The sequence below is a fragment of the Vombatus ursinus genome, unplaced genomic scaffold (genome assembly GCF_900497805.2).
Source record: "Vombatus ursinus unplaced genomic scaffold, bare-nosed wombat genome assembly UNPS02004444.1, whole genome shotgun sequence".
NCBI classification, from domain to species: Eukaryota; Metazoa; Chordata; class Mammalia; order Diprotodontia; family Vombatidae; genus Vombatus; species Vombatus ursinus.
The window spans coordinates 125,629-148,904 of record NW_020944222.1 but is presented as its reverse complement, the minus strand read 5'-3'; the positions used below and the strand labels follow the sequence as shown (position 1 = coordinate 148,904).

At 40.7% G+C, this 23,276-nt stretch overlaps 1 protein-coding gene and 1 non-coding gene across 2 annotated transcripts; one reads left to right on the top strand and one right to left on the bottom strand.

Annotated features, from left to right (window-relative positions):
• Positions 1-3,338: 3,338 nt before the first annotated feature.
• Positions 3,339-12,521, top strand: LOC114023655 (olfactory receptor 5A2-like). The gene is made up of 2 exons (XM_027836416.1): positions 3,339-3,371; positions 11,551-12,521. Exon 2 carries the CDS (start codon positions 11,562-11,564, stop codon positions 12,519-12,521), a length of 960 nt encoding a protein of 319 aa, XP_027692217.1. The 5' UTR covers positions 3,339-3,371; positions 11,551-11,561.
• A 5,680-nt stretch (positions 12,522-18,201) lies between these two features.
• On the bottom strand, positions 18,202-18,284 carry TRNAL-UAA. The gene has a single exon. It is a non-coding gene; the product is annotated as a tRNA-Leu (tRNA).
• Positions 18,285-23,276: the final 4,992 nt, after the last annotated feature.

Here is a 23,276-nt window from a genome sequence, read left to right as displayed (position 1 = left end):
CATTTGAACTCAGGTCCTCCTGACTCCAGGGCCAGTGCTGTATCTACTGCACCACCTAGCTGCTCCTAATATAGAAGCTCAGAACACAGAGACTGGCAAGGACCTTACAATGAATAATTATCAGAATGGAAGACACCAGAAAAAAAAAAAAAAAACAAGACTGTCAGAGCCATGGGGGAAACAGAATGTAGAACATAACATGTCAGAACTGGCTATGGACTTTAGAAATTGTCTAATACAACCTGCACATTTTATAGGCAAGGAAAATAGGCCCAAAGAAATTAGTTAGTTCCTTGGTCCTTTTTTTCTGGTAGTAGGTAGATATGGAGAAGAGAGGGAACCACTTTTTGGCCATAATATCTCATTTATTCCAAATCTAAGAGACCGAAACAGGAATCGGATGGTGTAGGAGGACATGTAAGTCTGTACATTTGTTATTTCCCTAAAGAAGGGATATTCTGGGAGATAACTTGACTCTGAAACTTTCCTAGCTTTACCTCTTTCTCAATCCCTTGAATTTCAGATTATTATTGTGTATAATCGTCTTCGGCAATCATTAGCCTTTCATCTGGTTAACATTATAATGAGTACTATTCATTAAAGAACATTCTGGGAATCCTACATCTGGAAATCATCTGCTTGTCACTTGCAAATAGTAGAGGGTATCTGGGAATTACCAGGCCAGACCTCCCTCTGAAATGAATCATTAGAAAACTTCAAAGCATTTTTTTTTTCATAAAAAAAGAGAAACACTAGATTAGACCAACGAAGTCATGAAGCCTTTTAGGACTGAGATGTAAACACAAAACACAATTGATTTCTTCACTTTTTGAAAGGCATTTTTTTAAAAAAAAATGAGATTTGGTCTTTTTTTTGTTATTAACATTCCGAGAAATCCTTTCCTGTTCCCAGACTTAAACCCTTTTTATCTAAAATTCTGAATATTCTCATGCTGGTGGTAATGATAACTTACAACCATATTGCACTTCGTAGTTTTCAAAATGAGAGTTCATAGATTTGCAGCTATAAGGAAGAGGTCCTTCTAATTGACCTGAAGGACAATGTTCTTCCCCCTAGCCTGAAGCTGTTGCTCACATACGTTGCCGATGACCCATCATGAGGGATGTGTACTCTTTAGTTGATTTCCTAGGATCAGGGAGGAAGATAACTTCTATCTCTTCCCTGATCCTTCTTGGGATGAGTTTATGCACTAGAGTGACGGCTGATGATGCCAGAATCACATCTTGATTGTATTAAAGTATTAGATCCCAGTAAGGAAAGTGGATCTGTCACCTTGTCTTCCTTACCACTCCCCTCTTGCTAATTTAACTACCTAGCATCCACTGTATATAGGGATTTTACTTCTGTATGTCCCTGAACAAGTCATTTAATTTCATTATGCCTCAGTTTCCTCTGCTGTAAAATGTAGAGATTGGACTCTAAGGTTCTTTTTACCTCTTCGAAGTTTCCTTCTAGCTCTTCTGAGGTTCCTTTCAGCTTTTCTGTGGTCTTATAATCCTATGATTCTTTTTATTCCATGTACTTATGGTCACCACTCCAATTTAGGCTCTCAATACCTCTTGCCTTGGCTACTGTAATAACTTCTGAGTTGGGTTTCGCCTCCTTTCAGTCTTTTTTCTTTCTAATCCATTTTCCACATTGTTGCCAAATCCACAGTCTGATCATGTATTCCCTTGCTAAATAACATCTAGTGCCTCCCTATTCCCACTAGGATATAAGTTCTTAACACTTTTTTGTATCATAGACCCCTGTAGCAGTCTGGTAAAGCCTACGGATCTCTTCTCAGAATGATGTTTATAAATGCACAAAATAAAATACCTAGGATTGCCAAGGAAGCCAATTATGTTGAAATACTGTTATCAATTAGAAAAACAACCACAGAGCTCAGATTGAAAAAACCCTGCTCAAGTAGAACTTGCCTGTTTGGCATTTAGAGCCCCACCCCATCTGTCTTCACTGTGGTAGAGTGGAGAGAGCATTGGCTCTGGACTTAGCAGGAGCTGGGTTCAAATTCCCCCTCTGATACTAACTACTTCCATGATCTTGGGGAAGTAATTTAGGTTCCCTGGACTTCAATTTTCTCATCTATACAGTAAAAAGGTTGAATTAGATGAGCTCTGAGCTCCCTTCCACTTCTGTGTCTATGATCCTATTATCTTACCTTTCTAGACTTGTTGCACATTGTTAGCCTTTCATTGACTTTAAGTGGTAGCCTATTTGCAGTTCACATGTCTCATATCCCATGACCTTCCTCTTTATGTTTGCACAGGATGTCTCTCATGTTGTGTTCTATATTCTAAGGTCCCTTCCAGACCTAACATTCTCTATTCAAAGATCCTTCTAGTTCTCACATTCTATGGTTTAAGTTCTAAGTTCCTTTCTAACTCTAACATTCTATGTTCTAAAGTTCTCCCAGTTTTGACATTTTATGTTCGAAGGTCCCTTCTAACTCTGACATTCTATATGTGAAGATCCATTCTATTTCCAAAATTATTCCAATTTTGACATTTTATGTTCGATGTTCTAAGTTCCCTTTCAGACATGACATTCTGTGTTCTAAGATCCTTCCATTTCTGACGTTCTATGTTCTAACATCTTTCCAGTTTTGACAGTCTATGTTCCATATTCTAAAGTCCTTCCAGTTTTGACATTCTATGTTCTAAAGTCCTTTCATTTCAGACATTCTATATTCTAAGATCCCTTCTAGCTCAGACGGTCTGTGACTCAGTGGCATTTTACAGAGTAGGAACAAATCATAAAACACAGGTAGCTCCCTATGTTCCCAGGGCTAAAGGTGTCACTTGTATCTTGGAACAGACCCTGGTATACTCAAACCTCTCCATGGCTTTCTGTCAAATCCAACTCTTAATTGAACAAAAGCAGTTCAAACTAGAGCTTTGGATGGGATGATATGTCCTACCTAACCTGTATTATATTACCATTAGCCAAGGTGGGTAGTATGGCATAATGGGTAGAGATCTCGCTTTGGAATCAAGAAGACCTAGTTTTCAGTCCTGCCTTTGACACATACTGGTTGCATGACCCTTGGCAAGTCAATTAATCTCTGAGTGCCCCCAAATAATTCTCTAAGAATAGAAGTTATAGAACCTAGGAAGTTTCAACACTGGGAGTTCTCTAAACTGATGAGATTATAGATCTATAACAAAAAGGAAAAAAAAACCAATGTATGTACATCACTGTTGTTCATTACAGATATTTCACCCAATTAGATGCTGAATTCCATTGATTTGGGGAGGCCACTGTGGTACAGTACAAAGACCCCTGGATCTAGCGGTAGAGGACCTGGGTTTGAATTCCACCTCAGGTGCTTCACACTTATGTGACCTTGGGTAAGTCATTTAACCTCTTTGGGTCTCAGTTTCCTAATCTATAAAATGAAGGGGAGGGTGGCATAGATGTCCTCTGAGGTTTTTCCCAGCTCTAAGTCTGTAATTATGTGAACCTGTGAACAACATTTCATTGACTCTGCTGGGGAATAAGGGGGCAATAGAGGGCAGCACATTGGCCTGGGAGTCAGAAGAGCAAGGTGATGCAAAGATTGAGGCATCAGAAGAGAGGGCCTCTGTTCTCAGCCCAGTAGCCATCACTCCTGAGAACAATTAATTTATAAGAACACACAGCATTAAGGAGTTCTTTGTCTGGGGCCCAGGGGTGAGAGGCTATGAAATCCCAGAGGAATAGCTTGGCTACCTGTCACATTAAAACTAAGCTCTGGCAGAGCCTGACCAGAAAGCAGCAGCCAAACCTTTGTGAGGAGATTTTATTATCCATTGGTTGACAATTTATGAGAAAATGACACAACTAGATACCACCCACATATTTTGGGAGCAGCATCTGTGTCACTATCAGATGTGAACTGAGGAATCTCACTAGTATCTCCACTCCTTTGTCAGAAAGGATAGTAGAACATTCTTGGCCCAGAATAAGGGGGTGAGTCCAGTTGATTCCTTCCTTCCTTCCTTCCTTCCTTCCTTCCTTCCTTCCTTCCTTCCTTCCTTCCTTCCTTCCTTTCCTCCCTCCCTCCCTGCCTCCCTACTCCCTCCTTCCTTCCTTCCTTCCTTTTCCTTTCTCTGTCTCTATCTCTCTATCTTTCCTTCATTCACTTTCTTCTCTTCTTTTCTTCTTGCTTTTCTCCTTCTTCTCTTGACAAGGGGTCAAATCCAATAAGCTATAGTCTAAGAGAAATAAAATACAAATCCAGCCTTTGAGTTCTAAAAATCAGCTGCACACAGTGTGCACACAGGACCAGTGTGTCTGGATAGCAACTTGTCTGAAAAAAGATCTGGGACTCTTATTGTACTACAAATTCAATATGAATCAATGGAGTATGATGGTCAAAAAGGCTAATGTGCTTTTAGACTATATTAATATACTGTCCAGAAAAAGGGAGATTATACTTTAGCCATCTTCTGTGTTAGACTGACGATGATGATGATGATGATGATGATGATGGTGGTGGTGGTGGTGATGGTGGTGGTGGTGGTGATGATGATGATGATGATGATGATGATGTTGCTATCTGATATGCTTATAGTCTTTTAAGGTTTGCAAAGCACTTTATTTACATTATCTTGTCAACATCCTCAAGGATATTATAGAAAAGAGTGCTGCTCAGGCACCGATTAAACTAAATGACCTCTAGGGTCTCTTTCAATTCTAAGAGTCTATGATTCTATTCAGCCTGATTATGTTTCCAACAGTGATGGGTTTGTTGTCCATAAGCTCATGTTCCAATTAACTTAATACAGCCAAGATTTGGTGGGGTCACAATTGATTGGTTCTTGGCCTTCAGTTTGGTATAGTGGAAAGAACTGGTATAAAGTGGAAAGATTTGGAGTTTTCTCCAATCCTAGCTCTGTCAGTTACATCTGTGTGATTTCAGTCATCACTTATACTTTTTGAATCAATTTTCTCATCTGTAAGATGAAGAAATTGTATCACTGATCTCTAAGGCCAGTTCTGATTCTAATTCTTATGATTCCCTTCCATCTACCTATTGTTCCAATTCCTCCTCTTACTTACTTAATGATTCCCCAAATCATAGGATAAAATTTGTCCTCCATGGGGAAAGATTGAGCTCAAGATGCTAATATTCCCAGAAAGGGAACAAGGACCTGATTATCACAATAAGATGCCAAAGACTGATAATAGACCCTTTCCTAAGGCTGTTTTCTAGGGAAACCAAACAAGGTTGCTGAGTGCCTGAGCTGGGGAAGATTAGAGAGATAGAAGAGAAACAGAGTAGGAGGAGGAGAGCCCCAAAAATAGATTATAGACTTTGGGATATGCCCAATATCACTAGTTGGTCTTCACTTGGCCTTAGAGAAGAGGCTTGATCCTGTGACAGTACTATGTATGCTCCCAGATGATAACCTCATCCCAAGTTTCTTTTTGCCTTGCACACCGGGAAAGGGTTGATATAATTCCATCAAGCAATTCAAGTCATTCTTTCATTATTTTACTTATGCCATAAGACCACTGGAAGTTCTGGATGTATTCCTTACCATTTGCTTTATAAAGCTCTGTCTTCCATTTTAGTGGTCACAAACTTTAGACCATTAGAGCTAGAAGGGACCTTAGAACATAAACTGTCAGAGCTAGGATGGCCTTTAGAACGAAGAAAATGGAAAATCAAAACAGAGAGGGGCCCTAAAACAGACTATCTGTTCTGGAAATGGCCTTAGAATATAGAATATGGAAGGGACCTTAACTCAGAAGATAAACATTTCTTGAGGTGGGGTGCTTAAAACATAGAATGTTGTAACTAGAAAGGGTGAGCAACTAGGTGGCTCAGTGGAGAGCTCACCACGACTTGAACTTGTTGAGTTTAAGTCTGGCCTTAGACACTTACTAGCTGGGTGACCCTAAGCAAGACACTTAACCCTCTTTGCTGCAGTTTCTTTATCTGTAAAATGAGCTGGAGAAGAAAATGGCAAACCATTCTAGTATTCTTGCCAAGAAAACTCCTAATAGGGTCATGAAGAGTTGGACACAGCTAAAAAATAACTAAACAACAAAAACTGGAGTCTTAGATGTAGGCTTTGACAGTCATACAGTCATAGAATTTTCAAGGTAGAAGGGACCCTCAGTGACCATTCTGAAGTCAGACTTGAAAAACAGTCCCACTACAATACACCAGACACACACATACACATTATATATATATATGTGTGTGTGTGTGTGTGTGTATACATGCATACACATACATACATACATATATGTATATAAGACACATATACACACCCACACACACATATAAACATATACATGCATACATGCATACATGTACACACACACACACGTGTGTATATATATATATACGTGACCTCAGCTTAAAGATGTCCAGTGAAGGGAAACACACTACCCTGGAGGCAGCACATTGCATTTTTGCACAGTTCTAATTGCTGGCAAGTTTCTTTCAAAAGCAAGCCTAAATTTTGACTATTGCACCGATTTCTTCAGGCTCTTTGCTCTGGGGTCAAATGCAATCCCCATTCCACATCATAGTCTTTCAAATACTTAAAGCCAGCTATCTTGTCACACACACACACACACCTCTACCCCCCAGACCTGTGTTTTCCATGACAATAATAACTAGCATTTGGATAGTGTTTTAAGGTTTGCAAAGCATTTTACAAATACTATCTGATTTGACCCTCATGATATCCCAAAGAGGTAGGTGCTATTATTATCCTCCTTTTAGAAATGAGGAAACTAAAGTAAATAGAGGTTAAGTGATTTGCCCAGCATCACACAGAGTAAGCATCTGAGGTAGGGTTTGAATTCAGGTCCTCCTGACTCTAAGTCTGACACTATGCACTGCACTACCTAGCTGCCAATCCTCCTGTGACTAAGGCCCCTCACCATTCTGCATGTTCTCTAGCTTATTAACATCTTTCTTAAAATGTATTGCAAAGGACTGGAAAGAAGGGCATTACACCCCTCATTTTACAATTGAAGAAACTGAGGCCCAGACAAGGGAAATTACTTGAGATGGGTTTCACAGGTGACTAGTGGAAGAACGCAGATTGGAATCCAGATAGCCTTATTGCTAGTTCTGTGATCTTTTCACCGCCTAAGTTGTCTCTTGCTCTGTAACTTTGGTAGGACCATTTTCTTTTATTTTTTTTTAACCTAGAACTATTGAGGGTGGCAGTTGGAAGGTAAAAGGAGGAGATGAGGCCACTGACTCTATTTTGTGCTGGTTCTGAACTAGCCTGTATGTAATGTAAGCTGAAGCGCACCATCTCTATAGCATCTTGTTTGCCCTCTCGTTAAAGAGAGTTAATTCAAGAGAGCCTGGTAGTAGGAATGAGATATCTCATCAAGGAAACCTTCAGATTCCTTCCTCTCCAGTCTTATAGGCAAGCTTGATTAATGAATTCAGCAGGCCCTGAGATCACAAAGAATGCCCCATACCTCAAGCGAATTTGGATGGCATAGAAAACTTCTAAAGGCTTGGACTTTTCCTTTCTGGATGTTTCCATGGCAATGGGGCTTCAACAGAGTCACAGTTCTGTAACTGGAGGGATTAGAAGAAGGAAAAACTGAAAGTCAGAGAATGCATAGTAGGGCTTTCAAAGGATGGCAGTGTGGCACAGTAGAACACACCTGTGCTAGGTTTGGAAGTAGGAGTTCTCAGAAGGACTTCTGCCTCAAACACGAATCCTGGTCTTCCTGACTTCAAAGCCAGCCTCTATCCACTATATCACGCTTTTCTACTTCCTAATTTATGATGTAGGTTTAACATCATGGCATTGACATACTTCAGAGGTGCCATGGGGGAAATATTTTACATATTTTACAACACTATATCAATGTGAGTTTTTGTTATTTCAAAGAATCCATCACTAGCATTTTTGCTGACATGAGGATTTTGTGGCAGATTTCCTATCCTCTAAATAAGCACACTTTATCCAAATCACAGAGATACAGAATGTTTAAATGTATCTCCGAGGTAATCTAGTTCAATCCGGCCATTTTACAAGTAAGAGCTACTGGGAAGTGAAGTGATTTGTCTCATACAGGTCATACAGGTCATACAGGAAACAAAAGATCTTGAAAGTTTATACTCATATTTCGTGCAGCTCAGAATTAGTTTTCCTAATGGCGAGAAACAGGACGATTCCAGATACTGCAATGATCAAGCCCAATATTTTTGCTAAATTCACATGCCTGTGTAGAAACTCCCAAGTGAGCCATTGCTTGGGGATGACAGAGCTCAGGCTACTGTATCCCAACAGGTCCCACAGCCCTAGTGTAATGGAAAGACTAATGAATTTGGGATTTAGACTCTCCTACTTTCTGCCTGTGGAACCTTGGGGAAGTCACCTCAACTTTCTAGGCTTCAGTTGCCTTCTCTGTAAAATCAGACATGGAGGTAGATAACCTCTAAGGTCCAGGTGTAGATCTATGACCCAAGAAAACTTAGTTTATGATTTAACTTCTACGGCTCCCACCTCCCTATTCTTAGTGTTTCTTCTAACTCTCCAGAGTGAGGCCATTAAAAACCATGCTTTCAATTCAAGATCTGAACTCTTAGTGAAACAGAAAGGAAAGTGGACTTAGAGCCAGCGGAGTTGAATCCAGCTTGGACACTAAGTAGCCACGTGACAGAGGAGGAGAAGGAGTATCCTCCTCTCTGAGCCTCAGGGTGGAAGTCACAGGGAGGAAGATTTCTCCAAAGTATATGGAGAAACGTTTCTGTAGGGCTGTTGGAAAATGGAAGAAAGGGGAGAAGTGAAGCACCTGGGATGAGAGGGTAGCCTCAGGGGCTTGTGGGGTAGAAGGTAGGAGCTGGGAGGGTAGCTGGCCATTATCATTTATGAGATAAAGACAGACACCATCTTAGCCAACACACCTTAGAGAAGCAAGATCTCTTGAGAGGTTAATTTTGACGAAGTTCCTCTTAGGATTTGCCAAATGAGACCTCCTGAGGATTTCTGCAAACCTACAGTTTCACTGAATCTCAGGGTCAGACTGGAAGTGTCCTTGGAGTCCAATTACTCTAACCACTAACTCAACATAGGATGGACCATGTGATTGTAAATTCAAAAGGTGGAAGGGCTCTCGGAGGTCCTCTTGTCCTCATTTTGCAAATGAGGAAACTAAGGCCCAGAGAAGTTAAGTGACTTAGCCAAGATCACACAGGGAGTGGGTGGAAGGTCTATGATCCAATGTCCTTTACCTCCATATTCAGTATTCTGCCCACTGCACCACACTGCCTCAAAAATTCACTGAGCAATCTACGTTGTCAGAGGAGTGGTTCTCTAGCCTTCAATTAAAGTCCACCACTGAGGAAGAACTCACTGTCATATGTTCATGACTTGAGAGCTGAGAGAGAGGCCAGCTAGTCTAACTTCATTTATTTTCAATTCACGAAACTGAGGCCAAGGAGGTTAGGTGACTTACCTAAGGCCACATAGATAGTAAATGGAAGAGCTGGGATTCCATGTCAGGTCTTCTGATTCCAAATAGAGGGTTCTTTCCACTTTACTGTGTTGCTTCTCCAATACCTGCCTCCGAAAGCAGCTTGTCTCACTTCAATTCAATTCAATAAGCATTTTTTAAATGCCTACTATGTGCTAAGAGCTAGGGATACAAAAAGAGGCAAAAGACAGTCCCTCCCCTCAAGGAGCTTACAATCTAACTTTGGGATAGCTGTCTCCTTTTTTTTAGGAAGTATTTTCCTTATGTTGAGTCTAGATTTGCTTCTCTGCAGTTCTCTGGTGGAGGTTATCTGAGTATTAAGTGGGTGGTTTAGTGATTTTCTTTGTGGACACCATAGATGCTATACCTGGTGAGTTTCACTACTACTAGCCAGACTAGCTGTTAGTTGGTTCTTCAGTCTGCTGGTGGACCCATACTGGAACCATTTCAAGGTTGGTAGGACCTTCGATACTTTGTACTGATTGGGAATCACCAGAATACTGTGAAGAAGCATTAGGAGAAGGTCTTTGTGTGATACATTTCTATGTGGCTATGTTGGCATGTGCATTTATTCATTCAACAAGCACATAGCAAATGCCAAGAGTATGCTTGATCAGACCTATGGGGAGTAATAATAATAATAATAATAATAACTCTCATTTCTATAGCCACTTAAGTTTTGATTTGTCCTTTGTCTATGACTCCCGGGAAGTAGGTGGAGCAAACTTAATTGTTCCCATTTTTAAGAGAAGCAAACTGAGGCTCTCAGATGTGAACCTACTTAGAGTCATGCAGCTAGTTCGTGTCTGAAGCATGGTTTGAAATTAGGTCTGTTGATTTCCTCTCCAGCACTTTTTCTCTTATGCCATTACAACACTCAAAAGTAGAAGACTCAGTCCCTGTTCTTAAGGAGATTAAGACAAACATATACATTCATAGAGAGTGGCAGCCTGATAATATGGAAAATGCTCCAGACTTTGAGTCAGAACTCTGGTGTTGGAGTCTCAGCTCTACCATTTATTTACCATTTGTGTGGCAGTGGGCAATGTTGAGGTAACATGCTGGGTCTCAGGTTCTTCAACTATGAAATGGGACAAATACCTGTAAGTAGTGCTGTTGTGAAACTCAAAAATGATGTCTACAACATGGTACAATGTGAGGAAACTTGATATCTGTCATTTGTGAGTGGGGCTTCACAGAAATGGCATACAAAGGGAAAAACGAGGTAATGTATTGGGTCCCTCTGGATGGCCTCAGGCTGGCAGAAAATTTCAAAGTGCCAGAATGAAGGTCTTCTGGAGACAAAGGGATAAAGGTCTCTGGACAGCTACAAGAAGGAAAAGCCACCTCTCTCTAGAAAGTGTGGGTCCTCCTGTGTGATCCCATACTGGAGTCCACACTGTGGCCCTATCCTGCTTGTGACTCTGGTGGAAAAATGCTGGATTTGAAGCTAGAAGACCAGAATTCAAGTCTCAACTCTACTAGAATGTAAGTTCCTGGAGGCCAGGTGCTGTTTTTATTTTGGTTTTGTGTCTCTGGCACTTAGCACGGTGCTTGGCACATAGTAAGTACCTAATTGGTAACCTCAGTTGATTTTGTCCCTCTGTTTGGAGGGCTGGAGGGTGGACCAAAAAATTCCTCCCATTGCTTCCTTTTGCAGATGGCTCAAAATGCCAGCCATTTCTTCATTTGTCACCAACTGCTCTGCTTGGTTTGGTTCTTCTATCATCACACTCTGGTGTCTTCCCTTCCTTTTTAGCTTCTTTTTGTGTATTGCCTTTCCCTATAAGACTGTAAACTCCTTGAGGGCAGGAACCATCTTTCTTTTTTCTTATTTGTATCCCTAGTGCTTAGCACAATGCCCAGCAGATAGTATGTGTTTAATAAATGTTTATCATATCATAAGTACTTCAAAAATGTTGGTTGGTTGGTTGATTGATTTATTATGCGATCATCCCAGAAGGGGTAGGATTAAAGTTGGCCCTTAGCAGATTCATATGTTCCTTTTTGAAAGGCTAACCAATTAGTAATACAAATAACTTCTCAGAAATAGCTCTCTTTGTCTCTCTATAATTTCAGGGATCGGGGCAATGGCTGGGAGCAGAAATACCACGACTGTGACTGTATTCATCTTCCTGGGCTTTTCAGATTATCCCCAAATACAAATTGTCCTCTTTGTGGTATTCCTGGGGATCTACCTCATGACTCTGGCCTGGAATCTGGGCCTCATCACACTGATTCAGATGGACTCACACCTCCACACACCTATGTATTTCTTCCTCAGCAACCTATCCCTTGTAGACATCTGCTACAGCTCTTCTACCACTCCCAAGATGTTGGCAGACACCGTCGCAGATCAGAAAACCATTTCCTTCTTGGGTTGTGCTGTTCAATATTTTGTCTTTTGTGGCATGGGGTTGACGGAATGCTTCCTCCTGGCTGCTATGGCATATGACCGCTATGCTGCTGTGTGCAACCCACTCCTCTACACAGCCATCATGTCTCACACACTCTGTATCAAGATGGTGGGAGGAGCATTTATGGGTGGGTTTTTTAGCTCTCTGATTGAAACCTACTCTGTCTATAGTCATCAGTTCTGTGGGCCTAACATCATCAATCATTTCTTCTGTGACCTTCCTCCTGTCCTGGCTTTATCTTGCTCTGACACCTTTACTAGCCAGATAGTGACGTTTCTTGTGGGGGTCATTGTTGGGGTAATGTCTGTCCTTGTGGTCCTCAGCTCTTATATTTATATTGTTGCTGCTGTCTTGAAGATCAGCTCCACCAAAGGAAGGTCTAAGGCCTTTAGCACCTGTGCATCTCACCTGACTGCTGTGACACTCTTCTATGGCTCTGGCCTCTTCATGTACATGCGTCCCCGCTCCAGCCATGCCCTGAGCAGGGACAAGATGGTATCAGTCTTCTATGCAGTGGTGATCCCTATGGTAAACCCCATAATCTATAGCCTTAGAAACAAGGAGATTAAAAGTGCCATGATGAAAGTGATTGAGAGGGAATGTGGAATTTCTCATCACCCCACCTCCTTTTGATCCAGAGTCAGCGCGAGCATTTGAGCTGTGAACTGAAAAGGCCATGCGGAAGGTGGGTAAAACCATCCACAAATAACTCAATTTAAGAAACAATTACTGAATGCCTGTTGTCCAAGGAGCTCTACCAAGGTCAGAGGAAGTACAAAGTTTAAGACACAGTCCCTAGAACTTAAAGATGGTATCAATGACACTCTTTTCTCCCATGAACTGCCCCCATCCCTCTTGCCTCATTGGTCTTGAAGACTACTGTGTGCCTAGAAATGCATTTGACTCCCTTAGTAATGAAAGCACAGGGTATACTGGACTCTGTTAATGGTTCTGGAAAGTGCTCCACGAGGTCAGTGTTGCAGAACGTTTACATGTCCTTGATAAATTAGAAAGTATGATTAACAAGAGAAAGAAAAGGGGACATTGAGAGGATTGAGAAATTGCCAAGATTAATGAGATGCAGTGAATCTGATTACAATGTCTGTAATTTCGGGGTCCACTGAAAAAGTCATAAGGATATAAAGCAGAGGCAATGCAGTACACGGGATAAAGGGCTGGACTGGGAATCAGGAAGACCTGAGTTCAGATCCTACCTCAGATATATGTTAACTTCGTAATCCTGGGTAAGTCACTGAACTTCTCTGGGTCTCAGTAAAATGATGATGAGTCAAGGCCTATGGATGGGATTGGACTTGATGGTCTTTAATATTACTTCCACCTCTAAGTCTATGATCCTATGAAAATTAAAGGGAACACACACACACACACACACACACTCAGAACCCTTCCAAGGCTGAAATCCAACAATTCTGCGACCCCAGGAATAACAAAAATGGTCCATTTTTAAAAGCACTAGTGTTTTCGTACTGATGCCTGCATGACTACACATCACTCAGTGTGTGTGAGTGTGTGTGTGTGTGTATGTGTAAAGCAAAGGGTAAAAAATGACCATTGAGACATGACAGGGACCCATAAACCCAAAGCTGGACATGCAACATCTCCTGCCTTAGGTTTATGCGTCACTGTCCTGCGTCTATGCTCATTCTTCGCCACTGTTTCTTGGTTAAACAAGCGCGCCCTATTCAATGTCTTTCTAGAAGAAAGTGCTTCATGTATGCTTGTCTTTCCATAAACCTTCTACAGAACATCCATCCAACATGCTGAAAACTTTCTTCTTTTTAACAAATATATTTTGCCTTTTGAAATTTCATTCTACCAGTGCAACATTCATGTTGTCTGGTTCCCTCCATCTCTGTGACTAGCCCACTTCCTTTTTTTTTGGCCACGAATTAATTAATTAATTAGTCAAACACTCATTTATTAAGAACTTACTGTGTCAGGCACTATGTGTGTGGCTCTAGAACACAGAGATAAAGTGAAAATTAGTCCCTACCTTTAAGGATCTTATATATTATACTTGGGAGGATATAGCATTTACACAGATACATAAGTGAAAATAATTTGAAAAGGGAATGAGCACTGACACCTACCATTTCTGTACAGGTCATTATTGATAAGATGTTATAAGCCATTTATACTCACTAAGTTTCTTTTCACTGCCTTCTGAGGCACCTATAACTTTGAATGCCTCTGAGGTCATTGTATTATGTGATTTCAGCCTTGGAAGGTATCTCCAAGGACACCTAATCTGACCTATACCTGAACAAAAATCTTCACACCACTGCCAACAAAGGGTCACTCAGTCCCTACTTGAAAACCTTTAGCAAAGAGGAATTCACTACCTCCTGAGGCAGCTCATGTTGATTTTGGACAGCTCCAACTGTAAGGAAGTCTTTCCCAACACCAAGCCAAAATCTACTCTTTTCACTACAGCCTTCTGTCATCCCTACCTGTTCGCTTTGGGGCCAAGTAGGTAGAGCACATCTAATTCCCTTTCCAAATAATAATCCTTCAAATACTTTTTTTTTGTTTTGTTTTGTGAGGCAATTGGGGTTAAATGACTTGCCCAGAGTCACACAGCTAGTGAGTGTTTTGTGTCTTAGGCAGGATTTGAACTCAGGTCCTCCTGACTCTAGGGCCGGTGCTCTAGCCACTGCACCACCTAGCTGCCTCCTTTCAAATTCTCAATGGCCCTTATAAATCTCCTCCCCCCAAATCACCCCCCCCATTCCCTTGTTCAGGCTAAATGACTTAATCCTTCAAATAATTCTTATATTGCATGGTCTCTAGTCTCCCGCCATTTTCACCTTCCTCTTCTGCGTGCACACCAACTAGTCAAACTCCTTCTTAACTGTGATGCCCATTTGAACACAATACTCCATATATGGCCTCACCAGGACAGAGTACAAGAGGACTAGTACTTCCTCACTCTAGACATCATACCTTTCCTAAGACATCTCAAGAACACACTCCTCACATTTTTTGGCTGCCTTATAACTCTGTTAACTTACATGGAGTTTACCTCCCATTAACCTTCCCTCTTCTTTTTTTCATTTTTTGAAAAGCAAATAATGAATATTCAAGATGAGGGGTAATGTCTCAGTGAGGGCCTAGGATACCACACCAGGAGCAGAAAGGATTGTGACTTAATGATGCTCTGCCTGGCTTCTCAGACTTGAGGCCAGGAAGGCAAGACATCAGGCAAAGGGTAACTGTTGACCTGGCTGGGGCTTCAGAGAGAAGACTGAATCCTAAAAAGACCAGGGCCTTGGGCAGTAGAGATAGTTCAGAGCCAAGTACATGCTCCATGGATGGAATATTTCTGAGTACACCTCATCCCTCACCATCTTGGAATATACTACCTGAGCTGGTCCTATGTGAAAGTTCTGTCTAATTTCGAGGGCCTAAGACTTCCTGCTGAACTCCCTTCCACCACTATTCAGATTCTCCAAGGTATGGAGAGGAAACACTTCACCAAGCTGCCTTCCATCATCTTCTATCAACTTCTAAAACCTATATAACCCAAACCTTAACTCTACCTTAATCACCCAAGGGAATGATGATATCTCAGATTTTGCCACCACCCGTAAATGTGCTACCCTGATAATTCTGAACTCGGAAATTCCCCTATGTTTCAAATCTTCTGTGTTTCCATCTCTCTCTTCCCCACTCCTAACCTATTTTGTTCACAAGAAAACCTCCAGTTCCTCCATCTATCAATCAATTAACAAACAAACAAAGAATCAATTAACAAACCTACTATGTGCCAGGTACTGTGCTATGTGTTAGGGATACATCAACAAAAATGGATGTGCTTACAATCAAGGAGCTTACATCTTATCATGAATCCGTCTATGTTCTCCATTTGTCTAGGTTATCCCAGCCCATCACCACTTATTTGGATTCCTTTTCTCCCTTCAGGTCTTAAGCTATCAACTGACTAGCTCAGCTGTATACTGTACTCCACCCTGGGTTCCCTTGTCCCCTGGTCCTACTGTAATTCAAGCCCCGCTAATCAGTGGTTCTAATTAAGGCCCACCACCTAACTTTTCCATTGATACTACCAAGTTGTGGAATATCATTAGAGGAAATCATCCTCCGGGGCCTACTGGACCCATTCCACATGAGTTCTGTAATCACATTTGTACCTCCACAGCTACCTGGCCAATGTAGATTCTTCCTTGATTGTCTTTCTACCCCATCAGAAACAATTCTGAAACTCATCTCTTTAAGCCCCCACCATCTATGTCTCTGTTCTAGTAGATGTCCTGCTAGAAAACTAGAGGTGATCAACTGTGATTTCCTTTTTCCTTTTTCTCCATACCTCAATTACCTGCTACATCTTCACTTGTCTTCCATTCCTTCACTCTCTCTTAATAAGAGGGGGCCCTTGGCCTTGCCGAGACTGACTCCTATACTTTTTTTTCTCTTGGCTAGGCAATGGGGTTAAGTGACTTGCCCAGGGTCACACAGCTAGTAAGTGTTATAGGTCTGAGGCCAGATTTGAACTCAGGTCCTCCTGACTCCAGGACTGGTGCTCTAGTTGCCTGGACACCTCTACTTTTATACTTGATTCCATCCCCTTTTGAATCCACAAGGAGTTTGCCTCATCAACTTATGATTATTCTGGGTTTGTTTTTAGTCTATGTGTCTATGTGTATCTCTCTCTGTCTGTCTGTCTATCTAAATGTGTGTCTATCATTTGATGTCTCTGTGTCTTTCTTTCCAATATTCTTCAATATACTTTTCCATTCTTTGGAAAACTTTTGTTCACTTGACACTCTCCAACTTGTAGGAAAAAAAAAATCATGGGAGGGAGAGGAGGAAGGAAGAAGTATTTATTAAGTCCTCCGGACACTGTGCTAAACACTACACATATTTCATTTGATCCTCACAATAACTTTGTGAGGTAGGTACTATTATTATTGTCATTTTTACAGTTGAGGAAATTGAGATTAAATGACTTGCCTATAGTCACATAACTGGTGTTTGAGGCCAACTTTGAACTCAGGTCTTCCCGACTCCAGGCCAATGCTCTATCCCGTGCTACCTAGCTGCATCTGCACTCACTGTTTCCACTTCCACGTTTCTGTGGATTCTGTATCATCCTAGGTAGATGAATGGTAAAAATATCTATCTCTGTCTCTATTTATATCACCTATATCTATATCTCTACCTATATCTCAGTCTCTCCTCCTCTCATCTTTCTCTTGAACCCCAGTCAGACATCATGGGTTGCTTATTAGATACCTCCTCCTGGGTGTCTCATAACAACCTCAAGCTCAATTTATGCAGAATAGAAATCATTATCTTCGCACCTAGATCTGCACCTCTTCCAAACTTCCTATTTTTGTTGAGGGTGATATCATTCCTCCAGTTACCTAGATCCACTAACTTTGTCATCCTCACATCATCCTCATGTGCTGTTTTAAAAGTTTGAGAGACATAACTTTTGGGTAATTAAATCATTTTATTATTAATGCCAGTTCGTTTATTAATAAAAGGGTGGTCATTTGGCTGTCTGTCTTAGACCAAAGACAATCACGACAGCTGGCTCGTGGTTTACATGCCCATTGGAAGAGGGGTGGGTGTTTCTGAGAGGGTGCAATCAATTCCGGTTAACAATTAATGAGAGAAGAATACTAGGAGGAGGGGCTGAAACCATTCAAACAAACTTCAATTATGTCATTTACTTTCTAAGTTACCCTCCCTCCCCCAGCCCAGGCAAGCATTCAAAGAATTTGTCCCCACCCAAACCTGAGTAGAGCACAATAGCTGAGGGGGGGGAGGGGTTCTGAATCCAATCTCACTATCAGCAATGTCCTCCAAGAGACTGAAATTCGGAAATCAAGACTTTAGAAAAAGGAAAGAATTCTGGATCTCCCCAAATCATTTGTTATTAATAATCATTTCTCTCACCTGTCCCTAATGTCCTTTATCCAATCAGTTTCCAAGTTTTAGCAAGTCTTCCTTTACAGTTCCGTGATTCACCCCCTTCTCTCCTTATATAAAAGCTATATTTATATTAGCCTACATATCACCTCTTTACTGGAATGCTGTTACAGATTCCTGATTGGTGTCCCTGCTTCCAGTGACTCTGTTCCAATTCCTTCACAATACTTCCTACACGGCTGCCAAAATAATCTTTTAAAGATATATGTCAAATTTTATAATACCTCTGCTAGAACTTTCGTGGTTACCCATCGCCTATTAAAAATGCATCAGTCTGGTGTAGGGTGCTGCCCCTATAATATGTAAAGAGTTCGGCTGCTGAATAAGGGAAAAACCTTTCTACCAGAAGTGGGGTTCGAACCCACGCGGACACTCGTCCATTGGATCTTAAGTCCAACGCCTTAACCACTCGGCCATTCTGGTTTGTGATGAAAAGCTCAATTCATTGAATGGGTGTTGGCTCACTCAAAGTGAGAACCTGAAAAGCTCTTACCTTAAAAGGGCCAAGGTCGCCCACTGCATCCTGGGCCATCTCCAGTCGTCCTGATAGATAGATATCTGGCCACTGGACCCAGATGGCTCTGGAGGAGAAAGTGAGTCTGGTGACTTTGCACAGCCCACCCTCACTCAAATCAAAGTCAATTGTAAGACATGTCATCATCTCCCTGATGTCATGGTCTTCTTCCAAAACGAAGAATAAATCACACACAAGGCAGAAAAAAGTATTTGTGCATAAAGACAAAGAAATAAGTCAACTTATGAATGATGTAAGATAATGGCTCTTTCAAAGGTGAAGAATTTGGTAAAGGGGGAAGGAAAATAATTTTTGTTTAATAAAAACTTCTAAAATACACGTATAAGAACCACGTTTTCTGCCAAATGTGTGAGCAATTTGGTTACCAAAATAGATAGAAAATTGACATTTGCGAATATTTTTGTGACATTGTGAATAATTTGTGAATAAAAAGCCTTGAATGATCATGTAAAGAATGTAAGATGACACCCCTATCAAATGTGAATAAATTGGTGGCTAAAAGGGGTAGGAAAATAACTTTTTATGTACTAAAAACTTGTAAAATCCGAAGTATAGTTTTCAGAAACACCAAATGTTAAAAGGGCTATATTGAGGACTGAGAAAAGGGTGAGGCTGCAGGACTGTTGTGGTCCCTCAGCTCATTTTTATTGTGACTGCTTTTTAAGGCTTCAGGTGGAATGCTAAATAACTCTTTGAAGAATAAACGATAATTGAGGCAGCTAGGTGGTGCAATGGATAGAGGACCAGTCCTGGAATCAGGATAGACTTGAGTTCAAATCCAGCCTCAGATACATAACACTCACTAGCTGTGTGACCCAGGGCAAGTCACTTAACCCCAATTGCCTCACAATAAATAAAGGATAATTAAACAAGGACTTTACTTCAGAACTAGCCGAAAGGGGGAGTTTAGGAGTTTTTAACCTCATAAAGGAAAAGAGAATACCAGGCGGCTCTAGTTTAAACCATAAAAGGGGTTATTAACCTAGATACTGAGGTCAAATATAGGTAATAGAGGAGAATGGAGCAGGAAGGCGAAAACTTGTGAAACTGGTGGAACATTCAGCTTTTACAAAGCTTATGAGATGAAACTCGCAGCAGGAGAGTGAGCCGGCAAGGCTTCATTCAGCTGTTCGTTCCCTATTAGTTGGCCAAAGACAGCGAAATTGACCCTTGCTGCTCATACTGGGTGAGAGAGATCTCTGCTGCTCTCTGCTGCCCTCTGCTGCCCTCTCTTGTTACATGAGAGGGAAAAGCAAAAAGGGGCAAGATTTACTTTGCTGCTGATTTGCTGTTCTTGTCTTGACAGTTGATAAGAACGCGCAGCATCACTGAGAGTAAATTTGGTTGGGCTGGTTTGCATTGCCTAGAGAGAGATAGCTTAATGAGCTGTGCACTTCAAAGGGAATTGTAATGCTTTTCAACTCCCTTTTAAGAGTGACTATGGGTGACTATGGGTGAAAAGAGCTTGTCTATGCGTTATCAGTTTGAAAGTAGAAAAGAAGGAAATTTGCCCATTAAGAGAAACTCGCAATTCAAAAAAGAGCAAAAGAACCGACAGAGATGGAACTTCATGTGGTACAGATGTTGTGTTATAGATCAATGACCTTGAAGCCTTCAGTCCACAAGAGTAAGTTATCTTGAACCCATGGGTTTTTGATACCAGGTTTATGTAAGTGCATACCCACTCTCCCTCTCAGATATTGACAGAATGTGACCCATATTTATATATGAACTATAACATATTAGGTTTTTGCTGAGTCACTGTGATGTATTTATTGATTATTGCTTTTACTTTATTAGTAAGTAAATGGTTGTGTTTAAGATCTAATGGTGTCACCATTGTAAGTAAATGTTTTTCTGTAAATAGAAACACACTGGTAAGGGCTTAAGAGTTATAGGCATCCGTAATCCCACAATGGCATTAATTACCCCCTCAGATTTTGTGAGAGTTTCACTGTAACTGCATAATGGTGGTCCTTCTCGGGGAATCCAGACCTGCAAATACAATAGCATGTTAGAATAAGGGAGCGTCCCAGAGAGTAAGTGGCCAGAGATAGCCCACGCACATGTTGCACGTGCATTTGAAGCTCTTCACAACCAGGTTTCCTCTCAGCTTTAAAGCCTGATTCCATACTACTTCTCTTTACAAACTCCATGTTCCAAACTATGGTAGCAATGAAATAACATACCAAAATTTCTGGGATAGAGGTAAAGTTGTCCTAGGAGGAAAAAACTGTATCCTCAGATCAAATAACAAAATGGAAAACGGACATTTATAAACTGAAGATATAATTTAAAAATCAGAAAATAACCCCCAAATTAGAAATAAACAAACCAAAAAATTAAAATGAAGGAAGAATCTTGAAAATTAGTAAAGAAATAGATAAAGTGTAAAACAAAAAAAATTAAAGGAATCATAAACAAAACTAAAGTTGGTCTGTTGAAAAGACTAACAAAATTGGCAAACACTTAACTATCCCAATTAAAATGATGAGAGAAGAAAATGAAATCAGGATAGAAATAAACAAAGCAAAGCCACGATAAAGAGAGAAGAAATAAAAAGAACAATCAGGAACTTCTCTACACAATTATATGTCAGCAAAACCAAGAATTTAAAAGAAATTCCCATTGATTATGAAATAGCTAAAGAGGTTGTGGTACATGAATATAATGGAGTATATTACTATGCTGAAGGAAATGATGACTTTAAAGAATTCAGAGAATCACGGGAGGACAAGTTAAATGATTTGAAATGAAGTAAGCAGAATTAGGAAAAGAATATACATATGGACAACCAAAATGGAAGGAGAAAGATTTCAAAAAATCAAAACTGAAAACTTTGAGATTATAATGAACAAGTCTCTCCTCCACCATTAAATGAGAAAATGAACCCCTTTCCTTGTTTGCAGGGGTGAGGGACTTTGTGTGTGGAATATCATATATGTTATGGTAAAAAGATCATAATTTACGTGGGTGAAGTTCAGATAGAAAAGACGAATGGTTATAATAAACCATAGCAGGGAGAGATTTAATGCATTCTTCTGTTGGCCAACTAAGCTTCAAATACAAGTGATTTTCTGCCAATCAATATTGTTCTTGGAAGATTAGAGCCAAGCAATCGGACTTTGCTCTATGGCTAATTTAGCAGGAAAAGTGGGGAGAAGCAGAAGCATAAACACAGGAAGAGGTTGGATGCTATTGCCCATTTTAAAAGGTTGCTTAAGAATGGAGTCACTTATATCTGGAAAAGAAAGATAGAGGGCCCTCTCTCCCTCCACAATGTACTCAGATTCAATTATGTGTTGAATACTTCTATTAAATGCTTTTTTTCCCCTTCTTTCTTAATTTTTGTTAGAAAGAAGACTTGCTACGTAGGAGAGGTATATATTCATAAATGAGGGTGATATAAAATATTTTCATAATAATGATGTTGTAGTTGTTAAAATTAATATTAATTAAATTAAAAGAAATTCACAACTCTCCCTTCTCACCAGTCTAAGTAGTCCATACCCTATCTGGGTTGGTCAGGAGAAAACAGTCACTATCAGGGTTCCTTCCCCCCAACCTTTATGCCAATATCCACTTCCTTTTACCTTATTTTGGACAGACACTGATTCCCTCTCCCCCAACCTCACCCTTGCAGGAAGGAATTGTTCTGCTCAGGCCCTTAGACAGATTCCCTGATTCCAATAATGATGGGTCAGACTTCTTCAGTCCCTATCCCCAATCCTACACTAAGGAATAAAAATGTCTAGTCATACTGTTTAGACAAGCTAGGAGTTACTAACTACAAACTTTTGGTAGGATGGCCGTGCACCAGGTATGACCCCAAAATTCCAATCTGCAACAAAAGACCATTGAGGCATGAGGACTCTGAGAAATTTCCATTTATTAGGGAATCCGGTGGTTCCCAAGATATTGGATCCAAGACTTTCCTCTGTGGTCAAGGATCCCTTTCTATCTGAGCACCAGGCATAGTTATGGAGAATGAGAGAATGATCAAAATAGGATGGAGTGATACAAGTCTTTTGACTGGTCAATTCCAAAAAGGAAAAAGTTACATGATTGGTTAAGGGGAGGAAGTGGAACTCCATGTTTGGTCAATGATGATATACCCCAGTCACCTGCTTGCTTAATCAATGACGAGGCAACAAGAGGTGATAATGAGAGGCTATCTTCTTGTGTAATCAGTGACCAGGCCATGGAGGTCTGGGACTTTCCACTGTTTAGTCAGTGGCTTGGCAACAAAGTTCTCGGGACTTTTCAATGTTTGTTACGACCATCTGGTGTGTGGCATAGAGGAAGCTATGGTTTTCTGGAACATAGCAACCAACAGGGACATCACTGGAGTCGGGGAAGGCAGGGTGTAACACAGCAGGTCTCTATCTTTAACACTGGTCAACATATATGTCATTTAAACAGTATAATTAATGCATAGACATCACCACTAATGCAGAGTTGATTAAGTAATCATGACTCTTATCCTAACACTATTAAGTAACATAACTAACTCCAACTTAATCACCTGCTTAAATCACTGATACCCACCAAATCACAATGAACGGAATAAATGCTGATTGAATTGAGTAGGGGTATCAAAATTATCACACAGGCCTTACCATCTATACCACCACAATGCCTTCCATTCCCCCAGGCACTGCCATCAACCTGTTAGTGCACCTAAGGATGCCTGTGCCTTACCATTTGTTTTACTGATGAACTTTTAGGACTTTTGTATTTTACCATCCACCCTGAAGCAGAACCCTGCTGTATCTGTCATCTCTCCCAATTAGGCTGTGAGTACCTTGTGTGCAGAGACTGTCTCATTTTTCTTTCTGCATCCTCAGCACTTAACAAATGTTTTTCCTTCTTTAATTTAA